At 38.0% G+C, this 12,503-nt stretch overlaps 1 protein-coding gene across 1 annotated transcript in view; it reads left to right on the top strand.

Moving 5' to 3' along the window:
- The window catches only part of ELP2 (elongator acetyltransferase complex subunit 2), a 59,779-nt gene that overhangs the window by 26,031 nt on the left and 21,245 nt on the right, over nt 1–12,503 (top strand). Inside the window, exons 12-13 of the mRNA XM_007538548.3 lie at nt 2,194–2,343; nt 10,096–10,284. Of these exons, the coding sequence (XP_007538610.1) occupies nt 2,194–2,343; nt 10,096–10,284 (339 nt within the window). The remainder of the gene's footprint in view (nt 1–2,193; nt 2,344–10,095; nt 10,285–12,503) is intronic.

The raw sequence follows: 12,503 nt of genomic DNA, 5'->3' as shown, positions 1-12,503 counted from the left end.
TGTTCTGTTCTCCTAAAAAATGTGCTTGGGATCTTGATGGGGATAGCATTAAATTTGTAGATGGCTCTGGGTAGTATATTCATTTTGATGATGTTAATTCTTCCAACCCATGAACATGGAATATCTTTCCACTTCTTTGTGTCTTTTTCAATTTCTTTGAGTAGTGACTCATAATTTTCAGTATACAAGTCTTTCATTTCTTTGGTTAGGTTTACTCCTAGATGTTTGTTTTTGTTGCTATAGTAAAAGGAATTGATTTCTGGATTTCAACTTCTTCTAACTTAGCGTTTGCATAGAGAAATGCCACTGAGGTTTGAATGTTAATTTTGTAGCCTGACACCTTACTGTATTGCCTGATGATATCTAAAAGCTTCTTGCTGGGTTCCTTAGGTTTTTTTATGTATATTATCATATCATCTGCAAATAGGGAGAGTAATTCTTTTAAAAAAATTTTTAAAAATATTTATTCTCTTTTGTTGCCATTGTTATAGTTATTATTGTTGTTATTGATGTCATTGTTGGGTAGGACAGAGGGAAACTGAGAGAGGAGGGGAAGAAAGGAGGAGAGAAAGATATACACCTGCTGACCTGCTTCACCACTTGTGAAGCGACTGCTCTGCAGGTGGGGAGCCAGGGGTTAACCAGGATCCTTACTCCGGTCCTTGTGCTTTGTGCCACGTGCACTTAACTGATATTCTTAATTATAAGTGTTCTTTTTGCCACCCCTTTGTTCCTTCTCTCCTCCCTCTCTCCCTTTTTTAACACCAGGCCTAATGCTGGGTCTTGGTGCCTGCACAATGAATGCACTATGCCTAGTGGCCATTTTTTCCCCCCACCCCTCCTCTTTTTTGGGGGAGAGAAAGACATCTGCAACATTGCTTCCTCACTTGTGAAGTCCCCCCCCACCACATAGTTGGGAACTGAGGACTTGAACCCAGGTCCTTGTGTATCATAATGTGTTGCACTCTACTAGTTGTGCCATTACCCAGCCCCACATTTATTCTGTACTTCTTAGTGTATTTGGTTTCTTCTCAAAGGCAGTTTTCCTCAGCTGTGTAGCTGCCTCCAGAGCAATGTTCTATCTCTTTCTAATTTACTTATGAACCGCTTCTTTGGATTTGGAGAAATGAAGTAACAGAAATACAGTGATTGAGAGCACAGACCTTAGAGTTATACATGGTGGGCCCAGAGCTTGGCCCCAACACTTAAAATCTGTGTGTTTTTTGAGCAAACATGGATCCCAAGATTGGAATAGTGGAGAGGAAGTGTTGGGGAGGTACTCACTGCAAACTCTAGTGTAATCCTGCTTTCAGGTATATATTTTGCAGTAGTTTATGGATACGTGTGCGCATACGCTCTCTCTCACAGAAACTGGTGTATGTCTAGGTTATGGGACTTTGTTAGAAAGTGAACTACCTGAGATGAAATTAGAGTGTACTATAAAAGGAAAGGTCTCACCCGAGTAATGAAGCTGAAGAATAAAAAAAAAAAAAAATAAAATAAAAAAAAAAAAAAAAAAAAAGCTGTGTGTTTTTGAGGAAATTACCTGACTGCTATCTCAGGATCCTCAGCTATGAAATAGAGTAGTAATAGTACTACTCGTAGGTTTTTATGATGCCTTAGTAATATCAAACTTGTAGTACTGAGGCACATTTTTAATGAAGATGTAAGACTTTCTCCTCCTTGTTTTGCCTTTAAGCTCCAGTTATAATTTAATTGTGCCCTTCTTCCAGCCTAATCTGAATCTGACTGACAGTACTTTTATTATAGTGCTTATTACTGTTTAGTTTTTACACATACTCACATAGGAGTTAGTATTTGCTGGCATCATTCTAAGTATTTTGCAAGTATAGATTTACTTCATAATAACTCTATGGAGGTAGATGCTATTTACAGAAGAGGTAGCTGAGACAGAGGCAGGTTTGGTAATGACTGACATAGAGGAGGCACTCTGCAAACACTCAGTGGAGGGGATTCGCCCAGGATATAATACATATTTAGATATTTAAATTCTAGTTTGCCTGACTACAAAATGAGTCAATGATTTCAATATTTCATCTTGTATTCTTAGCTTCTCCTTTTCCTTGAGTGCCATAGCCTTTTTTGTGTTCAGACCTGAGAGCATTGTCAGATCTCTCTTTGAATAGGGATGGTTTAGATTGTTTTGATGTGTTACAAGCCCTTTCATTACAGAAAGAATGGACTCCAGAGATCATCATTTCAGGACATTTTGACGGTGTCCAAGACCTTATGTGGGACCCTGAAGGAGAATTTATCATCACTGTTGGTACTGACCAGACAACTCGACTCTTTGCTCCTTGGAAGAGAAAAGACCAGTCACAGGTAGATGCCTTCCTTCCTGATTGATCCATTTTATAAAGAGTCTTTGAGCACCTAAAAATTGAAGCAACATTATCAGCCATAAGGGAAATGTGAAATGAAGCTGCCACTGTACATCCTTAGAATGACTAAATGGAAACACCACAGTAAGTGCTGGTAAGGATGCTGAGTAACAAGTATCATACACTGTTAGTGGGGGTGCAGGTGACAGCCCTTCTGGAAGGCAGTTGGGTGCTCTTAAAAATGTAAATTACACATACTCTTCACAATTCAAATAATAATTCACATGTTAACCAAAACATATTTTCTTTAGGTTCACATAAAGTCCCCTTATACCTTGTAGTTTTGGGTTTAGTTAGTAAACATTATGTCTACACTACCAGTTATTTTCTTTTTATTCTGCTAAAGGAAACCTTAGTACAGTGGTGATTTTTTTTAACCAGAGCACTGCTCAGCTTTGGTTTATGGTGTTGCAGGGGATTTTTTTTTTTTTTAAACAACAGGTGATTTTAGATGGTTCCCTTAGGCTCTATGTGATTTTCTTCCAGTAGATTTAGTTGTACTCTACTCAGTATCTGCTAAAGACAAAAAAAAAAAAAAAAAAATTTAGTAAAATGTAAAGTTTCTGCTATTTTAAAGACAAAGTTAGGAAAATGAAAAAATGAGTCATAATCTGGGAGAAAGTATTTGCAAAGCACACTTTGTATGGTAAAGAACTTCTATCTAATTACAAAAGAGCTTCTCAAATTTCTCTATTAAGTGAACAAATAGACGGGAGATGGCCTGGTTGATATAGTGAAGGACTTATAGGTTTGTGGCCCTGAGTTCAATTTCTTTTTTTTTTTTAATTAAAAAAAATTTTTTTAAATTTATTTCTTTATTGGGGAATTAATGTTTTACATTCAATAGTAAATACAATAGTTTGTACATGCATAACATTCCCCAGTTTCCCATTTAACAATACAACCCCCACTATGTCATTTATCATCCTTCATGGACCTGTATTCTCCCCACCCACCCCCACCCCAGAGTCTTTTACTTTGGTGCTATACGCCAATTCCATTTCAGGTTCGACTTGTGTTTTCTTTTCTGATCTTGTTTTTCAACTTCTGCCTGAGAGTGAGATCATCCCATATTCATCCTTCTGTTTCTGACTTATTTCACTCAACATGATTTTTTTCAAGGTCCATCCAAGATCAGCTGAAAACGGTGAAGTCACCATTTTTTACAGCTGAGTAGTGTGTATATATACCACACTGTGTATATATACCACAACTTGCTCAGTCACTCATCTGTTGTTGGACATCTGGGTTGTTTCCAGGTTTTGGCTATTACAAATTGTGCTGCCAACAAAATATGTGTACACAGATCTTTTTGGATGGATATGTTGGGTTCCTTAGGATATATCCCCAGGAGAGGAATTGCAGGGTCATAGGGTAGGTCCATTTCTAGCCTTCAGAGAGTTCTCCAGACTGTTCTCCACAGAGGTTGGACCAATTGACATTCCCACCAGCAGTGCAGGAGGGTTCCTTTGACCCCACACCCTCTCCAGCATTTGCTGCTGTTACCTTTTCTGATGTATGACATTCTCACAGGAGTGAAGTGCTACCTCATTATTGTCTTTATTTGCATTTCTTTAATCAGAGACTTGGAGCATTTTTTCATGTGTTTCTTGGCCTTTTGGATCTCTTCTGTGGTGAATATTCTGTCCAAGTCCTCCCCACATTTTTGGATGGGGTTATTTGTTGTCTTGTTGAGTCTGGCAAGCTCTTTATATATGTTGGTTATTATATATGTTGGTCTTTATATATGTTGGTTATATCTTGTCTGATATATGGCATGTAAAGATCTTCTCCCATGAGGGGTGAGGGGTCTCTTGGTTTGGGTAGTAGTTTCTTTTGCTGTGAAGAAGCTTTTTAATTTGATGTAGTCCCATAGGTTTATACTTGCCTTAGTCTTCTTTGTAATTGGATACGTTTCATTGAAAATGTCTTTAAAATTTATGTGGAAAAGAGTTCTGCCAATATTTTCCTCTAAGTATCTAATAGTTTGTGGTCTAACATCCAAGTCCTTGATCCACTTGGAATTTACTTTTGTATTTGGTGAAATACAGTGTTTCAGTTTCATTCTTCTGTATGTTTCAACCCATTGTTTCCAACACCATTTGTTGAAGAGACTCTGCTTTCCCCATTGAATAGTCTGGGCCCCTTTGTCAAAGATTAGATGTCCATAGGTGTGGGGCCTCATTTCTGGGCTCTCAATTCTATTCCACGGGTCAGTGTGTCTATTCATGTTCCAGTACCAAGCAGTTTTGATGACAGCAGCCCTATAATATAGTTTGAGATCTGGGAATGTGATGCCTCCGGTTCTGTTCTTTTTTCTGAAGATTGTTTTGGCAGTTCTAGGTCTTTTCTGGTTCCAGATAACCATTTGTAGCATTTTTTTCTATTTTCCTAAAAAATGTGCTTGGGATCTTGATGGGGATAGCATTAAATTTGTAGATGGTTCTGGATAGTATATTCATTTTGATGATGTTAATTCTTCCAACCCATGAACGTGGAATATCTTTCCACTTCTTTGTGTCTTTTTCAATTTCTTTGAGTAGGGACTCATAATTTTCAGTATACAAGTCTTTTACTTCCTTGGTTAGATTTACCCCTAGATATTTTATTGTTTTTGTTGCTATAGTAAAAGGAATTGATTTCTGGATTTCAATTTCTTCTAACTTAGTGTTTGCATAGAGGAATGCCACTGACTTTTGAATGTTAATTTTGTACCCTGACACCTTACTGTATTTCCTGATGATTTCCAAAAGCTTCTTGCTGGATTCTTTAGGTTTTTCTATGTATACTATCATGTCATCTGCAAATAAGGAGAGTTTGACTTCTTCTCTTCCAATCTGTATGCCTTTAATTCCTTGCTCCTGCCTGATTGCTATGGCAAGAACTTCCAACACTATGTTGAATAGTAATGGTGATAGTGGGCAGCCCTGTCTAGTACCTGATCTGAGGGGAAATGCTTCCAGTTTTTCACCATTGAGTATGATGTTGGCTGTAGGTTTGCTATATATAGACTCCACTATCTTGAGGAATTTTCCATCTATTCTCATTTTTTGTAGTGTTTTGATCATAAAGGGATGTTGTATTTTGTCAAAGGCTTTCTCTGCATGTATTGATATGACCATGTGGTTTTTGGTCTTGCTTTTGTTGATGTGGTGGATCACATTGATTGACTTACGTATATTAAACCAACCTTGCATGCCTGGGATAAACCCCACTTGGTCATGATGAACAATCTTTTTGATACTGCTATATCCGGTTGGCTAGAATTTTGTTCAATATTTTCGCATTAATGTTCATCAGAGATATTGGTCTGTAGTTTTCTTTTTTGGTTGTGTCCCTGTCTGCTTTTGGTATCAGGGTGATGTTGGCTTCATAGAAGCTGGCAGGGAGTATTCCAGTATCTTCAGTCTTCTGGAAGATTTTTAAAAGTAGAGGTATTAGTTCTTCTTTGAAGGTTTTGTATAATTTATTTGTAAAACCATCTGGTCCAGGACTTTTATTTTTGGGGAGATTTTTGATAACTGTTTCAATTTCATTAGCTGTGATGGGCCTGTTCATGTTATCCACTTCCTCTTTACTTAGTTTTGGAAGTTGGTAGGTATCTAGGAAATCGTCCATTTCTTCTAGGTTCTCTAGCTTGGTGGCATATAGTTGTTCATAGAAGCCTCGCATGATATGTTGAATTTCTGCAGTGTCTGTTGTGATTTCTCCTCTTTCATTTACTATCCGATTTATTTGGGTCTTCTCCCTTTTTTGTTTTGTGAGTCTGGCTAAAGGTTTGTCGATTTTGTTTACTCTTTCGAAGAACCAACATTTACTTTCATTGATCTTTTGTATGGTTTTCTTATTTTCAATGTTATTTATTTCTGCCCTAACTTTAGTGATTTCTGTCCTTCTGGTTGCTTTAGGGTTCCTTTGTTGTTCTTCTTCTAGGTCTTTAAGATGTGCAATCAGGCTGTTGATTTGTACTTTTTCTTGTTTCCTAATATGTGTTTGTATAGCTATGAACTTCCCTCTTAGGACTGCTTTAGCTGTGTCCCAAATATTTTGATAGCTTGTGTCTTCATTTTCATTGAACTCTCAAAACATTTTGATTTCTTCCTTGATTTCCTCTTTGACCCAGAGGTTGTTAAGAAGTGTACTGTTGAGGTTCCACATTTTGGCACTGTTACTAATCTTATGTTGATTGTTAAGTGTTAGTTTAATTCCACTGTGGTCTAAGAAGATGCTTGGGATGATTTCAATGCTCTTGAATTGGCTGATGCTGTCTTTGTGGCCTAACATATGGTCTATCCTTGAGAATGACCCATGTAGATTTGAGTAAAATGTGTATTCTGTATTCCAGTTTCTTGGGATGAATGACTCTGAAAATGTCCAATAGTTCTAGTTTTATCTATCTCTTCATTTAGCTCCCTTATGTCTTTATTGATTTTTGCCTGGATGATCTGTCAAGTTGAGAGAGTGGGGTGTTGAAGTCCCCTACTATGATTGTGTTACTGTTAATATTGCTGTAGCTCTTTCAGTAGAAGTTTGATATCTTTAGATGGCTTCTCATTGGGTGCATAGATGTTAATAATTGTTAAGTCCTCTTGATTGATCCTCTGAGCATTAAGTAGTGTCCATTCCTATCTTTTTTTAATCTTATCTATTTTAAAGTCTATCATGTCAGATATGAGAATAGCTGCTCCTGCCCTTTTTTGTGGGCCATTGGCTTGTATGATAGTTTTCCATCCTTTCACTTTAAGTCTGTGTTTGTCTTGTTGAGTTAGGTGGGTTTCCTGTAGACAGCATATTGTTGGGTTGTGTTTTCTGATCCATCTTCCTACTCTGTGTCTGTTAATAGGTGAATTCAGGCCATTGACATTTATTGATATCAAAGATTGAAGATATTTTAACGCCATTCTTGTAGAGTTTTAGAGTGTTTTGATATATGTCCTATTTGTGGTGGTCTGATTGTTTATAGGAGACCTTTCAGAACGTCTTTCAGGGCAGGCTTGGTGATAGTTGATTCCTTCAACTGTTGCTTGTTTGAAAAGGTTTTGATGCCTCCATCTAGTCTGAATGACAGTCTAGCAGGATATAGTATTCTTGGCTGAAAGCCTTTCTCATTGAGCACTCGATAGATATCTTGCCATTCTCTTCTGGCCTATAGTGTTTGTATGGAGAAGTCTGCTGCTAATCTTATGGGCTTTCCTTTGTAGGTGACTCTTTGTTTTTCTCTTGCAGCCTTGAGGATCCTTTCTTTATCCTTATTCCTTTCCATTCTAAGTATGATATGTCTTGGTGTCTTTAGGTCTGGGTTAATTCTGTTTGGAACCCTCTGGGCTTCTTGAATTTTTCTGTCTTTGATGTTGTCTAGACTAGAGAAATTTTCAGCTATTATGGCCTGGAAAGTGCTTTCTTCCTCTCCTTCTCTTTTTTCCTCTGGTAAGCCAATAATGCCTATATTGTTTCTTTTGAAGTCATCCCATAGGACTCTGTTGTTGTTTTCAGCATCTCTTAATCTCTTTTTGAGATCTCTTCTTTTTTGTCTCTAATTCATCTTCAGTCTTGCTAATTCTGTCTTCAGCCTCATAGATTCTATTCTCTCTGCCCTCTACTGTTTTCTGGAATTCATTTATTTTGTTGCCCTGCTCTGATACTGTTTTAGCTTGTTCAGCTAGTTGCCTTCTTAGCTCAGTGATTTCAGCTTTCAGCTCTCTAATAACTGTGAGATAATTAGTATTTTCTTCCATATTCTCATTTGTTGTTCCTGTATTTCTGATTATAATTTTTTCAAATTCTTTACTCACTCCTGTTATTATTTCCTTAGCTAATGTTTGGATGTTGAACTGGTTATTTTGTGCTTCACCCTCTGGAGGACTTTTAGCTGGACTCTTGTCCTGGTTCGATTCTCCAATATTTTTTCTTGTTGTTTTAACCATTTTATATATTATGTTATGAGTTCCCTTTATCAGTAGTTTTCAAATTATTGATCACTATTGCCTGGATTGACTTGTGTCTAAGTAAGTTAATTAAAGGGTTCACAGTGGCGGAAGTTAACAGCTGTTTCAATAGTATTTAAATCTCTGAGTTGGAGCTCAGTGGTTTAAAAGCCTCTTTTTTTTTCCTTCCCTGTAGGCTATGGGAGCCTGAGGGCTTTTAAACTATCAATAGGCTTCAGCTTAATCAGTCACTCCTGACCAAGAGATAAAGCAGGGTGTGGCAGAGATAATCCAGTGGTTTTGCAAAGAGACTTTCACAGCCCCTCAGCTATGCCAAGGAGGTATAGGTCTTCTCCTGAGTTTCCTGGTTAGATCTCTGTCCCCTGGTGTCCCTCCCTGTTGCTGCTCCAGATTCTGAGGGTAGTAGCAATGGAGACTCAGAGTTGTACTTGGTGAGTCTTTGGGGAGTCCTTTCCTCCCTTCAGCTGTCCCCTTGTTGGTGGAGCAGACTGGAGGTGGTGTCTCAACTGATAAACTGCTGAACTGTTAGCAGTCACTTAATCTCTCCTTAGGCTCCTGTCTCCTCTCTGTCACCAGCCACACGTGTTTGTACTCACGGGTGATTTACTGGGTTCCTGTGGTCATTCTAGTCCTGTCTTGTTTCGGTCCCAGGTGGTCTCCTTTGGTATTCCTAGTTGATCCGGGAGAGGAGAGGAGAGGAGAGAAAGCAATCTGCTGCTCATAGCTCCGCCTCCAGAAGTTGAATCTCAATTCAATTTCTAACATCTCATGTGCCAAAATGATGCTATAATTCTCTCTCATAAATAAATAAATATGTATATATATGTATATGAAAACAAACAGGTTGTTTCGCCTGGGAGGTGGTGCAGCGGTTGAAGTGTCTGACTTCAAAATATGAGGTTCCAAGTTTGACGCCTGCCACTGCATGTGCAAAGTGATGTTCTGTTTCTTTCTCTTTCTTTTTCTCCTCTCTGTTTCTTGTTAGTAAATAAATCTTAAAATAAAAAGAGATGAGTTCGGGCGGTAGTACAGCGGGTTAAGCACACGTGGCGCGAAGCACAAGGACCAACGTAAGGATCCCGGTTGGAGCCCCCGGCTTCCCACCTGCAGGGAAGTCGCTTCCCAAGCGGTGAAGCAGGTCTGCAGGTGTCTATCTTTGTCTCCCCTCTCTGTCTTCCCCTCCTCTCTCTGTCCTGTCCAACAACGCTGACATCAATAACTACAACAATAAAACAACAAGGGCAACAAAAGGGAATAAATAAATAAATATTTTTTGAAAAAAGAAAGAAGAGGCTGGGAGATAGCTCACCTAGTAGAGTGCACACTTTACATATTCAAGGATTGGAGTTCGAGTCCTGGCCACTGCACGAGCCCCTTCATAAGGTAAATTTACATAAGGTGTTGGAGCAAAGGAAAAAGTCCCTTTGTAGTGGTGGAATTGTTCAGGCACAGAGCCCCAGAAAAATCCTGGTGGAAAAGGAAAAAAGGCTGGAGAGATAGCATAATAGTAATGCAAAAAGACTTTCATGCCTGAGGCACTAGATCCCGGGTTCAGTGACTGGTACCACTTACTTCAGCTGAGCAGTACTCAGTTTAAAAAAAAAAGTGTTAAAATATTGAGGAATATACCATTGATGAATTTTTCCAATAGTCATGTTTCAGTGACATAATTCTGTGTCTAATCTTTTGCTTATTGAAAACATTTTGGTGAAAGTGATCATTTTTGGTAATCCTGTTTTTATACCCAGGTAACTTGGCATGAAATTGCAAGACCTCAAATACATGGATATGACCTGAAATGTTTGGCAATGATTAATCGATTTCAGTTTGTATCTGGAGCAGATGAAAAAGTTCTTCGAGTATTTTCTGCACCTCGAAATTTTGTGGAAAATTTTTGTGCTATTACAAACCAGTCAGTGAATCGTGTGCTTTGTAATGTAAGTAGTGTTCCTCTAAATGTTTTAATTAAACCTAGTTATTTAATTTTAAATGTGAAAATTCTTTACACAGCATCATAACTGAGATGTGTAAGTAGAAAGTAGATGTGTAAAGTAGAAAGTGGCTTGTTATTGGCATGGCAAACTTTTATGTGCTCTGTAACATGCAGTAATTTAAACATTAAAACCAGAACTTTTGTAAAATAAATAAATAAGATTCCTAAAGTAGAATTAGAATGTTAAGGTATAAATACTATATATCACTATTGCTAAGTGCCTACCTTTAGTAATATAAAAATGTCAGAGGTGGTTTATATTTTCAAGGAGATTAATACCTAGGTATCCATTAGAGGGAGACAGTACTAAATATGTTTGCATTTATTGGATGAAAATGATTTTCATCATTTGAGCCCCCAGCTCCCCACCTACAACGGAGTCACTTCACAAGCGGTGAAGCAGGTCTGCAGGTGTCTATCTTTCTCTCCCCCCTCTGTCTTCCCCTTCTCTCTCTGTCCAATCTAACAATGATGATATCAATAACAACAGCAATGAAAAACAACAAGGACAGAAGGGAAAATAAATAAATATTTAAAAAAATTTTTTTAAGTGATTAATTGCTCAACTTTGACTTTTTTTTTTTTCTTTTTGCCAGAGCAAGGTCCAGCTCTAGCTTACAGTAAGTAGCTAGGTGCTGTACCGGGTCGTTGGAGCCTCTGGCATAAAAGTTTTGCATCAACAAGCTATCTCCCCTACCTTAATTGCTGAATCTTCTAATGGTTAAAATAAATTTAATTGAAGAGGTCATTGTTTAAGATTATTTATTTATTTATTTATTAATCAGAAACATAGGAGGAGAGAGAGGCAGATATCACTCTGGTACATGTACTGCCGGGAATTGAACTCAGGACCACATGCTTGAGAGTCTGATGCTTTATCCACTGCTTCACCTCCCGGACCACTTGCTGTAACTTAATTTGGGGCTTGAGTGGGTAGATTTTATCTTTACCTTTTTACTGCAACAGATTTTAATTACATGTAAAAATAGGTATATCGCCAAAGCATAATTTTGTAAACCAATGCTATTTCAATAAAAAATCAGAAAAAATGGAAGGATGACAGCCATAGTACTTCTTACAGTTTGATTACCATTGTTTCTCTTATCTTCTGGGATAAAGCAGAGTCTCTTACATACCTTCATACCTGTTGCTAATGATGGCTTAAATTCCCATTGCCTGTTGTCTGTCACTTACGGCTCCCATATTAGTCTGCTTTGTAAAAACAACCAGCATGGATATGTGCTAATACATGCTTTCATATGACATAGACTGCTTATGCTCTGCAGTTCTTAGCAAATTATTATAAGTTGGGATTTTGTTATAGAGTCAAAACAGTTAAGTAAATGTGTGTAGTGAAAATACCATGACTGCCCTTTCCAGGGAATATTGGTGTTCACATGGTTACTTTTAGGCATGTTTCTCTTTTCTTTTTCTTTCTTTCTTTTTTTTTTTTTTCTTTTGTCTTTTCATTAACCAGAGCACTGCTCAGCTCTGGGTTATTGGGTGGGGGTTGGTTTGAACCTGAAATTTTGGAGCATCAGGCATGAGTCTCTTTGCAAAACCATTATGCTATCTACACTTCACACTAGGCGTGTTTCTATGAAGCTGTCTTGGAAGTCGAGTTTCCCAGGTCTCTCATTTCTGCCCACTCTTTATTAGAAGCTAGTCCAGTGCATTCCTTTTCAGACCTTGAAATCCACTGAGCTGTTAAAAATCAGTGAGCTTGTGGATGAGTGAATAATCTTGGCTTTGTATATTGGGTAAGGGGGTAACTGAAGCCTGTCTATGGGAACAACTACTTAGCTTTCCATCTCTTAGTTTTGTAAAAGGAAGAAAATCTATACAGGGTGACCCTTAAACTACTTCTCAGTATTTATGAGCACATTATGGCAGTCCCTGTAGTAACAGTACACTTTAGCACTTTGTATATCTTATCTCTTAAGGGTGCAGGAGATAGCTCAGTGGCAGAGCACATGTCTTACTATATGTGAGGCTCTGCATTTGATCCATGTCATCACATGGGGGCTCATAAACATTATCAAAGGGAACAACAGAGACATTGGGTAGGTGCATTGGTGTCTCTCTTCTCTGTCTCTCCTCTCTAGGTATATAGAATTGAAAAGTGAAATAAAGGGCCAGGTAGTGGTGCACTCAGCTGAGCCC

This window comes from Erinaceus europaeus, chromosome 15 (genome assembly GCF_950295315.1).
Source record: "Erinaceus europaeus chromosome 15, mEriEur2.1, whole genome shotgun sequence".
Lineage (NCBI taxonomy): Eukaryota > Metazoa > Chordata > Mammalia > Eulipotyphla > Erinaceidae > Erinaceus > Erinaceus europaeus.
Note: the sequence above shows the minus strand (reverse complement) of the source record. Positions and strands in the feature narration are given on the sequence as shown.